This window comes from Pectinophora gossypiella, chromosome 17, assembly GCF_024362695.1.
Source record: "Pectinophora gossypiella chromosome 17, ilPecGoss1.1, whole genome shotgun sequence".
NCBI classification, from domain to species: domain Eukaryota; kingdom Metazoa; phylum Arthropoda; class Insecta; order Lepidoptera; family Gelechiidae; genus Pectinophora; species Pectinophora gossypiella.
The window spans coordinates 9,250,810-9,271,732 of NC_065420.1; the positions used below are offsets into that span (position 1 = coordinate 9,250,810).

Sequence of the window (20,923 nt, forward strand, 5' to 3'; positions counted from 1 at the left end):
TAAGGAAGATGCGAGCAATCTTCCTAGGCGTTTATGCCGTTTTTATTCTGGGCTGCACTTAGTTAACCTGAAGTTATATCGTGGTAATTACTTAGTTAGGGTATCCCACCCTTTTTTAAAGGGGATTTGTGTGCTTTATGAGCTTGGTAACATCCATTTATCCTAATCTATTATCTCCCTTAATGTACTGTTTAATTTTTGTCACAAGCTTTACTGTACTTTCATGTACTTTTCCCAAAATATAACCATGGCTAAAATTTGTAGGAAAAATAAATCTCACAAAACAGTTCGGAGGTGTCTGTCGAAAGTGTCAAATAAGAAACACTTATCAACAGGTGAATGAATAAAAATAAAACTCATTTCTATTTTCCGCAGGTGGAACTGACAGCGAATCATTCAGAAATAGCAAAAAATGGCCTAAGAAGGTTATGGGGTGTGCCTGACACGTCGGCCTATGTGGGACACCTCTTCCGAATGGAAATCCCTAAAGAAGCGTTCTCCGGAAAAGTGCAAACTTATAAGGTACTACAATTTACATAATGACCCGGTTTTTCGGCGTTCCCAATCCCGCATGTGATAGTATAAGTTTCACGAGTCCTCACATTTGATTCTCAAGCAATTTTCTCTTCAATATCAGCGGCTTTACATACAAATGTAGGTGCATTACTATCTCGCGTTGGGATTCACATAGTTCACTTCACAAAATTGTACTGTAGGACTGAATTTGCAAATTTCAAGTCTTCTTCTGTCGTGTGGGTTGTGAGGTTGACACCAACCTCACTCTGGTGTCGGGGTTATCATTGAGCCGCCAAAGGCCCCTGACATATTTAAATAAGTAGAGACTGCTGTGTTAATTTTATTACTAATTTATAGATGCTATGTACACTGTAATTGTCATATATAGGTATAAGTCTTAATTTTAGTAATTGTATTACTTGTGAATGTTTTTAGTTGTACTCAATAAATAAAAAAATAAATAAAATAAATAGACATGACTCAAAGACTACGTATTTACACCAGTAAGCAGTAACCGGGACCAACGGCTTAACGTGCCTTCCGAAGCACGGATCATCTTACTTTTGGACAATCAGGTGATCACAAAGTGATTTGTCCCCACCGGGACTCGAACCCAAGGCCTCCGGATCGTGAGCCCAATGCTCAACTGCTGGACCACCGAGACCGTTAATTCAAAGTGAATTCGATAAAGAAGATAAAGTTTTCAGGAAAGTTTTGATTTCTTTTATTATTCAATGGTTTTAGGTCTGAATAAGCTACATATATCGAAAAAAGACATATGATCATTTCTGTCCAAACCAAAAGCATCAATAACCTACGCTTCGCCAGTCTGCAAACAAATGCAGACCGAATTGACTCTTAAAAGCGAAAACAAACAGTAAATCAATTTATCCGCGTCAAAATTTAATAAAAGTCACCTCTACGTGTTGCTATCGAGCTTAATAACGGCAGTTGGTATGAAATATTACTTCGGTATAAAACTAAAAGGGTTTTTACCCGTCCATTAGGCATTTCTTAGCCTAGGGCAGTGATACACCTAGTTGACGTCACGCGACATCAAAGAGGCGGGCTGGCAATTAATATGAGTGACAGAATCGGACCGGGGGACTCAAGAATGAAGTGTAGTAGCTTGAAACTCATGTAATGGCGAAATCACATTACATGCTGGACTTTTAAGATTGCGCTTATAATTTTTGTTACGGTCAAATCGTTTAACGGATCTTCTCTTTGAACGTAAAATGTCAATAGGAAGGAAGCAAAAGCGTAAAGAATTTGATATAATGTAGTTTCGCCCCAAAAGCCAAAGTTTTGAACACGCGAACATGACCGTTCAATACTTGATATTCTGGAGCTTTCGATCCCAGTTTGTGAGAATAAACGAAACGAATTCACTATTAGACCTTATTTGTTTTGTCAAATGCGCTGGTGATTACTGTGGGCAACTTTGATTATTTTTTAGTTCCTTAGAACTCAAATCCCCAGAAATACCTTGAGCGACACATACTACATACATACATATAGATAGAAGATGACGTAACATTTGACATGGATATTTGTTATACTTCTTATCACAGAGCAACACGGGCCTCTGCGGACCGGACTTCTTACATACATAAATTAGAATAGAATTTTACTCCTAAAACTGAAGGTTACAGTAGTAAGTATAAACTACTCGTAAGAATAACAATTCAAGAATAGTAGCTGATACTGAACAGGGAAATGTAACCGACTCAGCATACTGTTGCGAAGACTGTACTAGTACAACATATCAAGAGTATGATAGGTATGAGTATAGTATGGTAGGAGTAACAAGTGCCATCTCTTAGCAACACTGATGTTCTATCAGTTACAACGTTGTCGCGATTTGATACGTTATTCTAAGTTCTAAGGTAGATATGATACACGGTATGGTGACCAGCACGTGGCCAATATAAAGATCCATCATGTTAGAGACTACAGAAACCCTCTGTCCTTTTTACATACCCAAAAAGATAAGTAGTTGAAGGCGTTCTACGTTATGTTTGCTCTCAATCCGGCATTTGAATTAGAACTAGTTCCATTTATAAAAGTAGAAATCTTGGTGAGTAGTCGGTGCCTAGTTCATATTGCGATGCATGTTCCCCAATTGGGATATATATAGTCGTGAACTTATATATTTACTTCTACTTCTTATACTACATATATGATTTTCGTGTCAGGTTCGAAGCGAAGACGGCAGACGGACACCGAGCTGGCTGGCGGTAGACTCTCGGCACGGGCTGATCAGCGGCATACCCCAACATGAGGACCTGGGCGCGCACACCTTCACGGTCACCGCCCACGGGCGCACACATGGGCTCACCGCCACTGACTCCTTCACCATCGAGGTGAGAGAATATAGTTTACTGTGCGGTCACGAATACTACTATAAAGTGTATACACTTCAAAGTGTATACACTTTGAAACCATGTCACATTAACTTTTTGATCAATTAAACCGTAAGTCTCATTAAATGTCAAATATGATAGTGCGACAGGGTTCTAAAGTGGGTACATGATATTGCTCACGACTGTACATGAGGAACTGGCTTTTATATTTTATAATTTAAGATTAAAGAATGCTTCCCAATCCTTCTCTCTCGCTCTCGTGTGTAACGTTTTCTTGTCTCTTTCTGTCTTAGTTTAAGTTAAAAATGTTACAAAGTGATGAGCTTAGAACAAGCAGACATATACAAACTCATTTCTGCGAATCTATAATTTACTACTTCGTATTGACAGTGGCTGCAAGTTGTTATCGGCGTCCGAAGGACGTAATATACGATCCCGACGACCCGATTACTCTAGCCATAGAGGCAGCCAATCAGCTCGCGACACCAAACACTTCAGGACCCCGATACCGACCCCGCCGGCGTGGTCGACGATTTCCCTCATTCAGCGCTTATCGCTATCGACCCACTAGGGTCGATTAATTCTTTCAAATATTTTTCCTCTCAGACGACGCCCTGAGCCGAGGTTCGCGCCCAACTGGGCACCCTCAGGCCTGTTGTCTTAAACGTTGTACCGGGTGAGAGCCTTCAGCGCTCCCCATTTGTCCGGCCAAGTAGTTAATGCCATCTGCGGCAAATCTACAATAAGTCACGTCAAAAAAAAAAAAGCTGCAAGTTGTCTTGTGGCTCTACCCAACCCATTACTGATTGCGTGCTTGAGTATATGTATATATTGTATGTATAATTGAATATTAAATGTTACTACTTACTTCTACATCGGATGCAAAGTCTACACATTACTATTTTAGGATTGAAACACTTCAGAAAACCAAACAAAGTCGTAATGTTATAAAAGCTTGGACAAAAATAAATTCCAAAGCAATTCATTCGCTGTCAAGTGTTCGCTTAATATATCTGGAGTGTAGAGGAAATGCCACGACAACAGCGACTAGACGACGCCGTGCGTGATGCACCGTCCACATTCCTACACGAACGCCTGTCTGTCTAGCCCTACCTACTCTGTGCGAAATTATATAGAAAATGGTACCATTGCATGTATTTTTTATGGTGATAGGGAACGACAAATTGCATATACACGACGAATTAAATGTCGGCATTTATATAATTATGTATATTATATGCGACACCTCGTTTGAGCGATAGACTACAGCCCACATGCTACACTCGTAAATATAATCTTATTGGACTATAATGAACCAGTCATCAAAACTGAAAATGTAGAAGAATACATTTTTCTTACTACTAATAATAAGTTTTAAATGCGTTCCAAAAGTTAGTCTTTTTCGGACCGCATTCCCCCACACCAGCAAATCCCCATAGACAGTCCATCATGTTGACAGAGGACACAATCACATCTGAAAGCATTCCATATTTAATTTACTTCCAGACCATCATAGAAGCTATTTAAATTGTATATTGGTGCTGCACACGTCAGACGGGTGAGATGCCTATTTGATTCGCTCGGGTTATCATTCATTCACTCATTCATTTTAAAATCAACAGTTGTCAATCATCCGCTCCTTTCCTTTTCGACGGATATGAAAATGACGGGTATAACTTAAGATAAAACCAAGAAAATCGCAAGATGGAAATCACAGCCCTGTTTTCCGTGAAAGGGTAGCATGGAGAATGCTACATCGACAAGAGTGTGTGTGGCTCTTAAATTAGTGATAATGAACTTAAACGTATTATTAGGAGGTGTCCGCAGAAATCGGGGCCATTGTGTTATTATTATTCAACAAAGCAATTCCATACTTGCAGGTGAAGAAAGCTGATGAGAAGCCTCACTCAAAGTACGGGAGCTGCAAAAGTGGGGAGAACAGGCTGGTGTTGACCATCCTGGTGGACGGGAACTTCCACCAGATCGCGCCCCGACAGAGGATACGAGCGCTCATGGAACTCGCCAACTTCATGGCTTTAGATGGGGTGAGAAAACCTTCCTTTAAAAAAAAATACTTTATTTAGCGCACAGGCCACATAGTGCAGAAACAAACAAAAACTTCGGAGTTTTTTGAACCATCAGCCATATTTGAACATAACAAAAATCTTGCCAGCCTGCTTAAAATGTTATTTGCCCCACCACGGGCTGGTTCTCAAAAAATATCCTTTAAGACGAAGCGACGTCCGGAGTCGAGGTTCGCGCCTAAACCTCACGCAGGCCTGTTGTCTTAAATTTTGCACCGGCTGAGATGAGAGCCCTGAGCGATGTCCATTTTTCCTAGTAGTGAATGCCATTCGAGGCAAATAGAATTTATCTTTTTGTCTACAATATAGTATGCGAAAGATTTTTGTGACGTAGTCACGTATTAAACTTAAACAGTACAAAAACTTGTGTCATTGCAGGATGAGTTCTGGATGGAGCCTTACAAGGCGGATGCTGCGCGTACGCAGACCGTGCTGATGAGCGGCGCCGGCACCACGCAGCGCAGACGCGGCGACGCCACCAGCGCCATCTATCTCAACGTTCGTATACTAAACGTATTTACAATATAATAGAATCTACATGTTGTCACACATGATACGGTTAACACTTTCAATCTTTATAAGGGCATTTACACATAGCGATAAGTCGCGAGACCATAGGAGTACAGACGAGATGACGCATTAGATATTAGAAAAGCGAGCCCTTATGAGATTTGTCTACTGTCTCGTGAGGGTCGTAACGTCAATCTAATACGATGAGGAACAATCCTAGTGTTGATATTATACCATATTTTTATTGAAAAATGATTATTGTTACTTTGAATAAATAAATAAAAATAAGATCTTTCAGTCATTCGAGGCTTGTATCACCCGTGCGAATTTACGAGACCCTGTGCGAATTCGCGTCGATAGTATAGCATGTCTAGTTAATTCGCGTCATTATTATACAGCGGTAAATGCGGAAATTAATTAAGTGGCGCCTGAGTTCCCGCACAATAAATATGCGGATGGCGCCTATGGCTGCCGCTATGTTCTAATTGAGACAGTTGCCTTAAACTCCTACTAAGATAAATCAATGTGTATTTTTAGAGTGAAAGTAAGTGTTTTGCTACAGAGGCATGATAAGTTTTCGCTAAAAACAATTGCGTCCAGATCACCAATTTCAGAGCCACCACTGGTGTATTACGCTTAGAACAATTGTCAATTTAAAGAGCTTCATATTTCAAATTCATGTGGGAAACGGAACGTAATGGAGTGAAAGAGAGGTGCGATGCGTGGGAGAGGGGATAGAAGAGGAATGGCGGTGAGACGAGTGTGTGAAGTTAACTAGAAAATACCTTTTTTTCATTTGCCCCATCCTTCAAATTTGGGGGCTCGTCCGGGATTTTCCTTTGTCCCGTCCCGTTGAACAGGTTCTCTACCAGTTCAACCTGTATATAAAGAAAAACTTAACAATGTTCTGAAACAAACCGTCTTCATGTGTAAAGGCTCCGAGTGTAACACTTTCTCAGAGACCTATTTATTCGTCCGGTCGCATGACGCGACAATTGCCGGTTACACGCCAGTAATGTCTAGCCTGTCGTTCATAGAGAAAAATGTTAACGATACACTTCAATAATATATGCGATTTTCCAAGAACGAAACGATTTGAGTCACGAAAATTGTTTAATTGTACAACAGATTTTATGAAGAAACATTGTGCAGGTTTAAAATCAGATTTGCTTTTTTGTGAATCGTGTTAGCGTATAACCCAGCGAATCAACAACATACCTCGCGTCAAGGCGGTTGCTTACTAGCTAGGTATTTAGTTGATTTGCTGGCGTGTTATATCGTAAAAGATCACGGATTTTTCAAACGGATGACTATAAATATCGGCGATATAAGTTAATACTTGTAACCGTTCACCTCAATACTTACACGAGCTACATAATAACGCGCATATTTCCTACTGGACACACCACTTTCTCTTAGGTTTAAAGATACTTCATTCTCATTAGAGACGCAACATAAAGTGACTTACATCCGAGAAAAAGTCTAAATAATTACAAATGTTCACTCGTACATCAGTGGAGTAAAATTAAATAATAGATAGATATGCGTATTCAAAAAAATTACAAATCGTTTTCATACAAAATCGGATGTTTAATATACTTCTAACTTGATTCTCACTTTTCCGTTTCAAAAATGGAACTTTGTCTTCCAGGTGGGCTGCGGCGAGAAAATGTGGACGCGGCATAAAGTGCTGGTATCAGGTCTGCGGGAGCAGTCTCGAGATGGGACGCTGGCACACACTGTACGCCTGCCCGTGCTGGGCTGGCGGCTCGTGTCTCTCAAGCCGCTGCCGAGGGCCAAGCGACAGGTAACAAGTTCGACTCCGACTCGGTAATGAAACTCCTCTACCCGTCACCTTCTTCCACTGACAAAAACTGACTGATAGAGAGAGAGAGATCTAAGAGAGATCCTTTCATTGCGACAAACATAACATATGCAACAAAAGGGTAGGAATGTGTCATCATCATCAATTTAAGAGCCACGCTCTTGTCGGTGCAGCATTTTCCATGCTACTTTTTTAGGGAAAAATACGGCAGTAGTTTCCCTCTTGCCTTCCGCCCCGCAGTGTTCTGTCTGACACAAGTGGGATGTCGCCCATAGTGAACAGGCATGTGTATAGTACGTATATTATATATACCCACTCCTCGCCAGCTGTTTAAGTTCCATGTAACATAGGGGAGTCTATTGCCGTTAAGGGCACAAATCCTGGAAACCACGTGATGTCCAATACAGTGGTTTATTTCGTCGGTAACATGTTTTCGTATGTGTATTCTCCAGTCGCCCCTGGACGACGGGTCGGGCACGTACGACACGTACGACGGCGAGGACGACGGCGGCGACTACAGCGGCTACGAGGACGACGACGATGAAGACGACTACGGGCGCATCGATATCGCCGAGCCTGATCCAGTGAGTACTTACACCTCCCTTCACCATTTTTACCCGACAGTATGTATAGGGTTATGTTTTTTGTATACGGTAATTTCTAACTGGATAAATGGCATAATTACATTATGTTCGAACATCCGTACGCGAATTGTAATCCATTCGCCATTTTTATCCGACTGCTCTAGAAAGAGGGTTGTGTTTTTTTCTGTATACAGTAAATTTGTAACTGAAACTATGTATAAATGGCATTTTGTTCGAATATACGAACGCGTTTTGAAAGCCGAATTGTAATCCTTCCTTCGCCATTTTTTATCCGACTGCACTAGAAAGAGGGTTATGTTTTTGTATACGCAGTCAGGCTAATGTATAATTGAAACTATAAATGGCATTTTGTTGGAACGTACGAACGCGTTTTGAAAATCGAATTAGAATCCCGGAATCGGCTACCGGCCAGTAACTTGACGTGTTATGCCACAGTAACGTTCCATTTTATCAGTTACTAATATAATAACGGCCTGATAGTTTATCCAGAACTTATCCGGCAGTATAGAAAATAAATTCTTAGAGAAAACAACTCGTTTTTTCTAAGCTAGAGTGAATAGATAGACAGTTACCTACTAGGTATATGTGTATGTATGCCATCTTAGATCAAAACTTCGCTTACCATCAGGTGTGGTTGGAGGAAGCGCTTAGACTAAAGAATTAATTCTAAATTTCCTAGCTCTAAAAGAAAGGCTGAACTTGAGCTCAAAAGTATGTTAAAACCGTTCGAATGAGTAACGCAATTTCCAATATCGTTTGACTATCTTTAACATTTTTATGACCCTGATTTTGCCAATATTCGATAAATTGTCTGCTTTTGTAAAACACAAGTCTATATTTCGCTCAAACCAATTTAAAACCACCGTCTTTGATGTATACAAAATTGCAGCCTATTCCAATGCTTCCTAACTGTGTTTTCGCGTGTAAAAAAGCCATGGAATCGACATTGCTTTAGATGTTATTACTTTAACAAAGATTTGTTGTTCGTGACACAATCTGCGTTTTATATAATCGGAACAATAATAATAAAGAGATTATTACTCTCGTTGTGTGTTATTAAGTTATTAATAACTGCTCTCAGTGGCTTTTGACATGCTTTTTTGTAAAACAAATGGAAGGCTAAGATAAAATATAATAAGTAACAAATTATCGTCATCATTATAATTAAGTCATCAGCGTTGGTCATCATTGGAGCTAATTCCTGTAAACACCATATAATTTTGTTTTAAATTTTATCTGTCATTTTCTTATCCGCCGAAAAGGAAAGGGACGGGTAATTGACAAGCATACAATTTATGGAACACACGTCAATTTTAAGCACAAATCTCAAAAAAAAAAATGCATTAAATTTTGGCTAATAACCCGACAGAATTAGGTAAGTAGACACACGTCAAACGGTTTGCATACCAGCGAGATACCTTTTTGAATCGGGTTATTCATTAATTTACTCATTCTTCCCAAAGTTAAGAGCTATCAATCATCCGTCCCTTTCCTTTTCGGCGGATAAGAAAATGACAGGTATAACTTAAAGTAAAATTAGAAGGTGTCTGCAGGAATCGGGGCCAGTATCCATATAACTGTCATTCCAATCTTTCCTGGTATGAACTGTCATCAATGTCCTGTTATCTAGTACCTATCTTAATCACTTGTTCATTGGAAAATTACAACAAACAACAATGATTAGTTATTCGTTTTCAAAACAGGAAATAAAATAAATATTAAGGTCAAATCGAATAATAAAACTTAATTCTTAAAGGGAAGTTTGGCCCTGTGACTATCCTATGATGCTATGTCGTTCTTTGGTCCACCCACCATATTAAATTATTCTTACAATCATTTGTAATACGAGTTACCCATATGGCTTTTGTTGTCTTTCCTTATCGTATTGATTAATACGCAGTTGTAATGTGTGTATTCATTGAAATGCGTTTCCGAGGTACGTGACCTAACCTGTATTGGGCTGGTTTTCCCTTCGCGGGTTGGAAGGTCAGACAACTAGTCGCTTCTGTAAAAAACCGGACCTGTCAAATCTTCAGGTTAGGTAAGCGGACCCTGTGAAAACGGGATAATGCTAGGGAGATGATGATTGATTACTAAGCAGTATGTTGTGAACCTGGGCAAGGTACTGAAAGGTGTTCTAAACAAAAAGGTTCCAATTTATATTTCTGGCTTTCGGACCAATTGTAAACTACACAATTTTGACTACATATTATTTTCATCTAATAAGTTAACAAATAATACAAAATGTCAAAAGTTATAGTTATTGATACACCTTAGTACATGTGAAAAGGTTTAAACTTATTTTTTGATTTGATCTTAAGTTTCAAAAAAATATTCCACAATGAAAATAGTAGGTACATAATATGGTATAACGGTAAATTTTCCAATGAACAGTTAGTGTGTCCATCAATAGGAATGCATACCTGCACCTATTTGTCACGTCATGCATAGAGCATCCGTAGGGAAACCACATATAGCATGGAATGTTGTACGAACTCTATCCTACACTACTATACTGAATTATAATTCAGCGGGTGATGTTACCTTATTTACCTATCAATTACTTTTCCCAATTGGCTAAAAACTATCGGTATTTTTATTCGGACTCATTCCAAATTTTATAATTCATTCATTCATTACATTAACATTCACTCGTGGACGCCATTCAACTACCATACATTCACATCCATACCTCAAATATGGAGTTTATTTATATTTTAAACTTTCTATTGGTGTGAGCTTTGCTTGTGGTTATCTAACGGGACTTTTTTAGCTTCGCGTTCTTAAACTATTAATCATGATTTATTTAAAATAATCTCATTGCATATGCAAATATTGTGCCCCTCTAACAAAGTACAGTAACCACGTGCAAGGCTCGCAGGGTATGTACAATGGGTGGCAGAACTAACCTAGTGTGTATGTCTGGGCACGCGCTGCCAGGTGGAGCCCACCCCCGCCACCGAACCCCCCCACCCCCACCGCCACCACCACGGCGCCGCCGTTCCCACCCCCGCCACCGCCGGCTCCAGCGCGCCACACACCACCACCGACGTATTTCAGACCGAGACCACCGCCGCGACGACTTCCACCACTACAACTACCACACCGCCTCCCACTTTACCCCCGGTCCCCCCCACCCTGCCCCCAACAACTCCTCCCCCATCCCCGTCTCCGACCCCGCCGACGGTCCCTGATACCCCCCCGGCCCCCACCACCGAGGAACCGACCACAGCAGAGGAAACCACTCCCGAGCCCGCCTCTACTAATACGGTTACCACGGAGGTTTGTCGTAACCCGCTCTCGTGCTTGCGTCCTGTGTTGTATACAGTTGGTCAACTCAACATCTTTAGTTACAGAGTAACACTATTTTGCACGCGTTCTATTTTCAAAATGTCGAATGAATTTGAACTTTTTATAGTACACACAACTTATGGACACATTTCAAAAATAGTCTCCAATACTAAGGGTCACATAAGTTACTTAGTGGTAAGTACCACAAGTCGCCGAGAAGTAAATACACAGAAACATTTTATCCAATTTGAAATAGGATTTGTAAGTTCTACATTGTTTTGTTACATTCACTTCAAACAATTTCTACTACTAAGATTCTGAGTTCGCCTACTGATCGATGTTGGTTTACGTTGCATGTGATTGTAGTGAGCGATCTGTCGCATGTTCCTATTTAAAAAAAAGCTATAATGTGTAAATATTCCGTATTTTATTAAAATCCCATATATTTAGTCAATAGATGTGTTGTCCGTCGATACTTCGGCAACTGGCATTGTAATGTTTTATTCCTTCGTATTTAGGTTGTATTTTGTTTACGATGATTGGTTTGGATATTTATCTGTTTAATGATATGAATATGTACCTAGAATACCTACGTCTATGATACTTTATTTGAAATATGCATTTTGATTTAGAAAATTTTCGCATGTCATGTCTAGTGCTAGAGCATGGTTTGATCCTGAATTTCTTGTCAACTATTCTGTCCAACAAGTTTCACTATTCTTAAATGGTTGGTGTTTCATAGGATGACAAGGTGCAAATAACGCCGTTCTCTGAGTCAGCATCAGAAGCTAGTAGTGTCAACTTGACACACTTGCCTCTGCCGGTGAACCCTCGTCGCATCGCCGGCCACGGACCCATAGACATTGTGCCGGAGGAACCTACGACAGAGCCCGAGATGGTACGTACGTTCGATGTATGGAAACTTCTAAGCTACACCAAAGCCGTACTATATGTATTGTGGTTTATGCTCCTTTATAAAGTCTATAGTAACCACCTACCTTTATAAGGTGTCTAACAAAAAGGTTATTCTTTTTCTGTTTCGGGGCTCCGACACCTAACCTAAAGATATCAAAAACATTAAAAATCAAATATATTATAAAGGTATCAGTTTTTTTTTAAACAAGGGACCATCTCTAACGTTACAGCTCAACAAATTCGGGGCAATCACTGTTACATAAACACGGAGAAATGTTTAGAAAGCAATTCCCAGAAATATTTCTTTATATGTACGTCTAACTGCTCCTTTAATAATGCTCCATTGCGGGTAGTTGTATTATTTTATTTTAAATATAGAACATAAACTATCAACACATACCCCACGGCTTTAGTATAGCATCCATCTAACCTAACCTGTCATCAACTGATTACTTACTGGTAGACTATAGTCTAATGTCAAGTGTGTGGGTTTGGTATACTTACCCGGGGTAGAATAGAGGCCTTACATCACGCCCCATAGAATAATTGTAATTTTTATAACTAATATATAGACGTAAAGACAATGTTTTGACAATCTTTGATATCCCTTGTGAACATACCGACTTGAAAAATTAAAAATATTCTATATTGTATGTGATAATAACAGGTGATGAAGATGATTCAGATCCGTATATTCCAGGTTTTGGTCTACACATTTCCACCCTTAAAAATACGAGAAAATAGTCTATGTGACTATCATAAGCATAGATGGACCATAACAATACCAATGTCTTTTATGGTTAATGAATATGTGATGTTACTAATTTAAATACTTGTACATACTGACTTGTAAATACATTGTAAAGATTGGGTTAAGTATCTTTGCATCTCATCCAGCTTGCAAAAGATTACGAAAAACGACAGTGACAGTAATAAAAATGTATGGAATTGACATCTCACCTTATGTCAATCTCGTAATTTTTTTGGAATTTAAGGTATGGAATTGACATGTCACCTTATGTCAAACTCATACATTTTTTGGAATTTAATGTATGGAATTGACATGTAACCTTATGTCAATCCCATACATTTTTTACCAAATGTCACTGTTGCTTTTTGTAATCGTTTGCAACTTAGCTAACCAAGTCTTGTACATACTACAGTTGTAACTTTGACTTTCTACAATTTTATTTTCCAATGGGAAAGGCAACTTCAATTTAAAAAAAATATTTACTATACACTTGCGCTGAAATTACATAAAAAATGCTATTAGCCAATAAGAGTGTCGACTTTTTGACAACTTGTTGCTCGACAGAAAAACACTTGCTACATTTTACACGAGAATAAAACTCAATGAAGTTACATTTAATTACATATATATAAAATCGTCACAACCCGTTGCCATCCCAACTCTGTACAATACCTTACCTTACTCCTTATACTTTGAACAAACAAAACTGTACTTGTCTTTACGTCGTCTACCCATCACTTCACATTGTGTGAGCGTCCGCATGGCACTTTCAGCAGACCGTTATAATACAAGCATCCAACGAAATCCCTCCATCGCCTTCGTCGCCCGAACCGCCCACGCCTCCCCCTACAACCGCCGAGACTATCCCGTCGGCGACCACGATGGACGTGCCGATTGTGACCACGCCGACGCCGGTGACCATTCCTACTACCGCGCCACCACCGCCGACCACAGTCGTAACTGTTCCTACCACAGTGCCCGCTACTGTGCCCGTAACGGATAGCACTGTTGAGGAAGTCACGCAGCAGGTTTGTGATTGCATCGGCTGGGGAAAGTGGCTATTGTTTTGTGTTTGCAACATTCGAAACAAATGACTACAGTTACGCCATGTTTGTTCTCTTGCCAGTGATGTTCTATTTGCGCGCGTATTAGCGGCAACTTTCCTACTATGGCGAGGTACCCGTTTCACGTATTATAATAGTTATTTCATGGTAACGCACAGTATAAAACGCGAAAATTCAAGGTCTATGAGTAACTAACTAGTGAAAGGCACTTCCACGTACTGTCACTCTGTGACAAGATACATGTGATACCACGTGATAATATGACATGGCGTTTAATCGCAGATCTACTAATAATTATTATATCCACTTAATACTCGATTAAAAATTCGATCGCTTTGTTCTCATGACCAATGTCAATATATTTATGAACACAGAAAAAGTTAAATCAGGAATAAAGAAAAACTACTACAATTAATAGAGAGATACAATAAAACTTCACTATGTTGCAAATACAAAAGTGATTTATGACTAAATAAACATTTGAATACAACAATTTGTAACACTTTCTTCGCCGATGTAAAAAGTAAATATAAAAGTTACTCTTGATCACTGTAAAATCAGTATTGCACAAGGAATGGTTAGCACAAACATTTCTATAAATAAAAACTCTTATATTATGTCTGATCAAGCGCAACTTTGTTCCATACACACACTTACATTTCTGGTACATGGGTGTGGATCATGTTTCAAACATTCAACTTCTAAACTTCTTTATCTAACTGTATGAGAATGACAGAATGACGGTTTTGGATTTGGAAACATTTGGCCTGAATATTTTGGTTTAATTAACTAACAATAACATTTTTCAAAATTCAAAATTATGAACGACCATACAAAAACTTGGTAAAATACCTATTAAAAAATTTAATTAACTGATATTTTTTCAGAAGTGATATGTAATGATAATGTCATTGGATTTAATTTAATACATTGAACTCAGTACTACATCAATAATTATATAGTATTATGTCAATTTGATAGTATAGCTTGTTTCAATATCAAGCATCCGTCTCTTACGACAATCTAAATAAGCTATAATTTGTTTACAACACAATACAGAGTCACGCAATCTTTTAAAAGGGACCACAACTATCATTCGCAACTATATTTACAGGAAACAGCGGCTTCAACGGAACGTACAAGCACCATATTCGGTCGCACCACAGAAACTGTCACATTTGCTATGCCTGTCAACCAGCCACCGACTTTGAAACATCACATGAAGAAACTCGCCATCACTGCTGGCAAGGCCTTCAGGTAACACATCTGGTTCCGTTGATAATAGTGATTTTGCCTCTGCTGGACCTAGGCCTCATCTCATCAAAAATACAAGATTGCTAAACTTCGAGCTGGCTCTTCAATATCAGTGGTGGTTCACGCAACGACTTCAATATCAAGTTCACTCATAAATCATCAGCTTACCGGATTCAGTTTTTAGCTATACTTTTCGTATGAAGTGCTTAAGAGATTATCATAATACTGAGAGGAATGATTCAATGGCTGACCTGATTGATTGTATTTTCTTTGTTGTGCCTAATTTTATTGTATTATTTCTGCAGATATATAATCCCAGCGGACCTGTTTACGGATCCTGAAGATGGAAGTAACCTGACGTTCACTATGTACGAGGCGGAAAATGTTCCGCTCAGCCGCGACTCCTGGATACAGTTCATACCTAGCAACAGAGAGGTGTATGGCTTGTAAGTATACAGTTATATGTCGTCTACATTTATATATCTTGCCCAGTAATGATGATGGTAATGTCCTGCGCGGCGTGTCCGTCATCGGCTCCCTGAAGGTAGTGCCTTTATTTGGCACGGATGTGACTCCCAAACCCAAACTTTGGCTTCGAGATGCGGTTACAGTTTAAAAGGTTTTGTCGTCAGGTGCGACAATAACATATACAAAAACATAATTATCTTTACGCATTCCTTCTGTCAGAACAGTCTTTGACACAATTTTCACTGTGTTTCATGTAACCAACCAGTCTTTAATGACCTTTCAGGCCACTAGAGGCTCACGTATCTCGCTGGAACTTCATCGTTGAAGCTGTAGACAGCGAGGGTCTCTCAGCACGGGGCCCACTAGACATCACAGTCCAACAGCACAAGAGCGGACGCACTATCAACCACCAGTTCGTCATGCAATTCAAACTCAACAAGGAATACCAGAATACCATCGGTTGGCAGATCAGAGTGCTGGAAGGCATTGTCAATCTATTCAGATACACTGATATGGAGAAGCTAACAGTGCTCAATGCGACGCAGAATGGAGATATGTGCGAGTTCGTGTGGACCAATGATACGCTGCCGAAGGACGTATGCCCTATATATGAGATCCAAAGGCTTATGACGGTATGGCTCTACTTAATATAATTCACCTAGTGTGTCAGCTGATTTAAGGAGACTGAATGGAAAACAAAATGCAGTACATGAAAAATATGCTCTATACAAATCTGTCTGACATTGTTCTACAAAGCTCTACCAGATTAGGTTTCACTTAGCTACAAGCTGATAGTACTATACACGAAAGTCATCATAACACTGAATTCACTTCACCCCAATGCTTCCATAATTATTCAGAATTAACACTTCTCAAAATTTCAGATAATGCTATCAGAGACAGAACCGGACACACCATCCATGGGTCTGATCAAGGTGATGTCTCCGGAGCTATCCGTCAAGTCCGTGTCAGTGCGAGGCATGACCCATTGCGCGCCCGCCCCCCCTGCCACTAAGTCACCCGACACGTACCCACCCGTGGCACGAAACCAGGTCGATATCATCACGCCTGTTGTTGGACATCTGCTCGTCTACAAAGTGCCTGAGGTAAGCTTTTCTGTGCGTGCAAGCGTACAAATACTTGGGAGATAAAGCGAACCACGGATGCCAAAGGATCTTATCGCAAATGGTCTAGAATACAATTGAGGAGCGTCAGAACAAAAACCGATAAATCACATTTGAGTCTTTTGTGAGAAAATGTAAAAATATGGCCAAGTTCATGGTTTTGTAATTTAGAGTTAAACGAAATTTATCAATTTATAGGTGTTAGCATCACTGTTTGGAAGCCTAAATTCTACATTTTGTGACCGTAGTACCTGTACAGTTATTAAAATAAAATAAATGGATATATCGGTTATTGACTAAGCCAACTGGATATATCGGTTTTTGATAAAACATTGTAGGATATATCGTTTTTTGATAAAATACTGTAGGATATACCGGTATTTGATAAAAGGCTGGTAGAATTATAAGAGCTTGATGAAATTCGGCTGGACATGTATTAGTGTTTCTTAAGTGAGATTAGGTCGTTTCCAATCAAACAACGTTATTCAAAATCACATCATACTAGGGATAGGGATTTATCGGTACTTGTTCGAACTGCCATCGCTGTTTAGTACGATCTGTGTAATTATCGGTTTATGTTCAGATCCGGGTATTTCACGGACAGTTTTCGAGCGGAGTTAGCACTTTTTGACCAGGTCACATTTACCACAGAGCAAATTATGTACGAGAACAACCAATTGGCATCATAAAAAAGAAAAAAGTCAAAATGTGATTTACCGGTTTTTGTTCCGACGCTCCTCAATTGTAAGTAAGAGGGGAAATTAGGTTTACCCTAAGGTAAATTGGGCTTCTCCTAAAACTAAAGCAGATTATCTACGGAGCAAAAAGCATCTATTTATTCAAGCTTATCGCTTAACACTATATGTTACAGTCAAGCACGTTATACCGTGTAAGGGCATCGCGAGGCGCTATGTGATTGCTTAACAACGCGTTTCATATCCTCAGAGTACTTTATACCTATCTAATCCCCTGTACAATTCCTTCCAGGACACGTTCTTCGATCCAGAAGACGGTGACACTCGCAACCTGAAGCTGTCTCTCCGGTACAGCGATAGCTCCGAAATCCCTGAAGGTCACTGGCTGCAGTTTGACGCCAAGAACCAAGAGTTTTACGGGCTACCCGCCCCTAGCGATGAGGGCTCTATCAATTATCAACTGGTAAATACAGATATATTTTATACCAAGCTAATGAAATGACTATTGAAGACAGAATTTATGGGAAGGTAGCTTTATGTGCCCTCCAAATTCTGGAGGAGCTATAAACAAAACTTATCAGCATTAAACGACTAAATTATCAATTTTAATTATTTTATGGCCTATTTATTTCCATTAAACAAACCTTATTGAATCTCCTTCTACATGCACAACCCCATTTCCAGAAATAATAATTTACATAAGTAGCCATGCATCCACTTTACTTGTGCAACTGTAGTGCACAAAAAAATTGAGTAAGCCGCATATTCTGCCTGTAACACTCTCCTTCTTACAATTACCCCAAAAATAATTCTAGATCGCAGAAGACTCGAGCCAGAAGACGGCCTACGACAGTTTGATGGTGGACGTGGTACGAGCGCCGACGATCCGACCGACTGTAGAGTTCCAAATGACTATGGAGTACCCATTCCCGATGCTCGCTTACAATGCGAACAACAAGAGGAAGGTGGTCGAGAAGCTCGCTGCACTATTCGGTCAAACCAAGACTGATAACATCAGGATTCAGAGCATCACTGATAGTCCTACTACTATTATTTGGTAAGTGTTAATTAGGAAATTGTTACTCAAAACCACCGGACAAAAGTTTCTAAAACAATACGTAGACTTGTAATTTCAGCGTCGTGGCTCGCGCCGCGGCTTATGCAGAGTGAGGCCCTTTTATAAAGGACACCACCACCATCGTTGACCAGTCCATACACTCAATTATTTGTATTTCTCGTGTATGTTGTTTTTATTATGTGTTTTGTTTGATTGTAAGTTTTGTGTTACTCCGTGTTTTAAATTTTAAATTATATATTTGTTTTGTATTTGTTACTGTGGTGTCCCTTTATAATAAACGTTTATTTCTTTCTTTCTTAATTTCAAGCTAAAAATGAACGCTAAATCCTATGTAAAAGATAAATTATGAAATTCTGAATACTGAATAAGTGACGAAAAACATTTTCTTTTTTTCTATTTAACTTATTTATGACTTTTAATCAGGAATAATAAGTCCTACATTTTAGCACGTTTTTCTATGACGTCACAGTGCGCTTTTTCATACAAATTCCATATTAATTTCGTGTTTTGACGTTTAGTCTTCTTCTACCGTGTGGGTTGTGAAGTGGATTACCAACCCCATCAACCCTGGTGTCAGGATTATTATTGAGTCGCTATAAGCCCCTGACATAACTCATGTAACGACTACGTACATACATCAGTAAGTAGTAACCGGGACCAACGGTTTAACGTGTCTTCCGAAGCACGGATCATCTTACTTTTGGATAATCAGGTGATCAGCCTGTAATGTCCTAACCAAACTAGGGATCACAAAGAATTTTTTGTGATTTGTCCCACTGGAAATCGAACCCGGGACCTGCAACTGGTTAACTGTGCCATCGCTTTTGGCGATTTCTTTCAAACTTGTCGTAACCCCAAACCCACCTTCACCGCAGGTACAACACAAGCCTGCCAATGGATCGGTGTCCGAAGCGAGAGATAGAAGAGCTGCGTCGCATGATCATTGCGGACGAGCGAGGTTCGCAAGGAGGCGCGCTCAAGGAGAACGTCGACCATGTCTTCGACAAAGACTTCAAAGTCATGTCCATTAGGCTGATCCCGCTAGGCTTGTGTGCCGACCAGAACACCAAGATTATGAACAAGGTATGTGCGTGTGAAGAGGCATTTATAATTAAAACACATACTATCAGTACATCGCTAACACGAAAGAGACGAAAGATATGTCACTCCCCCACATTATCAGGCTAGCAAGGCATGGAATCATTGTTCGGTACTTCTGGCGCTTTCAAAGAGTTTTTGCTTCTCCTTAGCTCCACTACCATTTCATTTGGGTGATTTTCCAACCAGTCTTTGTAATTTAAAACATTACTTTTGATTTCTCCCTTGACCGTTTTTATTACACAACAATTATTTATATATTTTAGTTTGAATGTAAGTACCATATAGGTACCTACCTATGTCTTGATATGATAGTATGACGATTCCTCAGGTGTACGTACAAACCTTTCTGGTTTTTGTTACACTTTTTTGTTTCTGTTTTTGTAATGTTTGCAGAAATAATAAATAAAGCAATATAGCATTAGTAATCAGAATAAATGCCGAGATACATTAAAAAAATAGAAGCACTATACACAACTTACTAACACTTCTAGTTAGCTTACTTCGCACCATATCGATAATAATGTATACATATAACCCATTATATAGCCGATACCAGGCATATTCCAATCTCGATTGCGACAGGTGCAGATAATCTTGAGATAAAAAACTCTCAATTCGGTCCGATAACTGAACGCTGATAGACCGGTCTATTGCACAAGCTATCATTAGTGCACTATTATAGAATATTACTGCATACTTTTGACTTTTCTAAACCTCTGGCTTGACATTTTTATGTGTGAGTAAAAGAAAATATAATTCAAGTATTTACAAAATTGTATTTAGTACTTTTTCGTGTCATTTGTAAATATCACCGATCGACTTTATACTAATAATAATAAACGGTGGTTACGACGTGAACGAAACGACAGGAAAAATAAAATAATATAATTGTTTTTTACCTTATTAAATTTTTCATATGACGCACCGACCCGTTTGTAATTATACACTATGTGTAAAGTGCGTGAACCTTTAAAAGTGACTATTGGAATTACTTAAAAGATGAGTTATTAGTGTATCTTCAAGTGATTTTGAACCAACACAGTTGGCTATCGACCATTCAGAGCGCGATACAGTTCACCTGGTCTAAGAAACGCGGGTACCTACTAAACCATCATGCGATGATGTACCTACCCAAGTGCAGAATTCAATTGTGAGCGTATATTTATTTGTATATAACATTAACTCACGAGCTATAACCATACTTGGGGTAGTCAGAGGTACAACCATCGCACTAACTAACACTAGATGGTCTAAATGTGATATTATAATGAATTCG

At 39.3% G+C, this 20,923-nt stretch overlaps 1 protein-coding gene across 11 annotated transcripts in view; it reads left to right on the forward strand.

Moving 5' to 3' along the window:
- The window catches only part of LOC126374662 (dystroglycan 1), an 83,896-nt gene that overhangs the window by 56,960 nt on the left and 6,013 nt on the right, over positions 1–20,923 (forward strand). For 9 of the 11 annotated variants that reach the window (XM_050021353.1, XM_050021358.1, XM_050021354.1 and 6 more), the window contains 15 exons: positions 376–522; positions 2,715–2,882; positions 4,763–4,927; positions 5,345–5,464; positions 7,128–7,283; positions 7,754–7,885; positions 11,940–12,095; positions 13,637–13,891; positions 15,042–15,184; positions 15,487–15,627; positions 15,933–16,281; positions 16,534–16,755; positions 17,761–17,931; positions 18,284–18,525; positions 19,422–19,629. In XM_050021353.1, the coding sequence (XP_049877310.1) occupies positions 376–522; positions 2,715–2,882; positions 4,763–4,927; positions 5,345–5,464; positions 7,128–7,283; positions 7,754–7,885; positions 11,940–12,095; positions 13,637–13,891; positions 15,042–15,184; positions 15,487–15,627; positions 15,933–16,281; positions 16,534–16,755; positions 17,761–17,931; positions 18,284–18,525; positions 19,422–19,629 (2,775 nt within the window). The remainder of the gene's footprint in view (positions 1–375; positions 523–2,714; positions 2,883–4,762; positions 4,928–5,344; positions 5,465–7,127; positions 7,284–7,753; positions 7,886–11,939; positions 12,096–13,636; positions 13,892–15,041; positions 15,185–15,486; positions 15,628–15,932; positions 16,282–16,533; positions 16,756–17,760; positions 17,932–18,283; positions 18,526–19,421; positions 19,630–20,923) is intronic. The other 2 variants (XM_050021361.1, XM_050021363.1) reach the window with 2 other exon arrangements.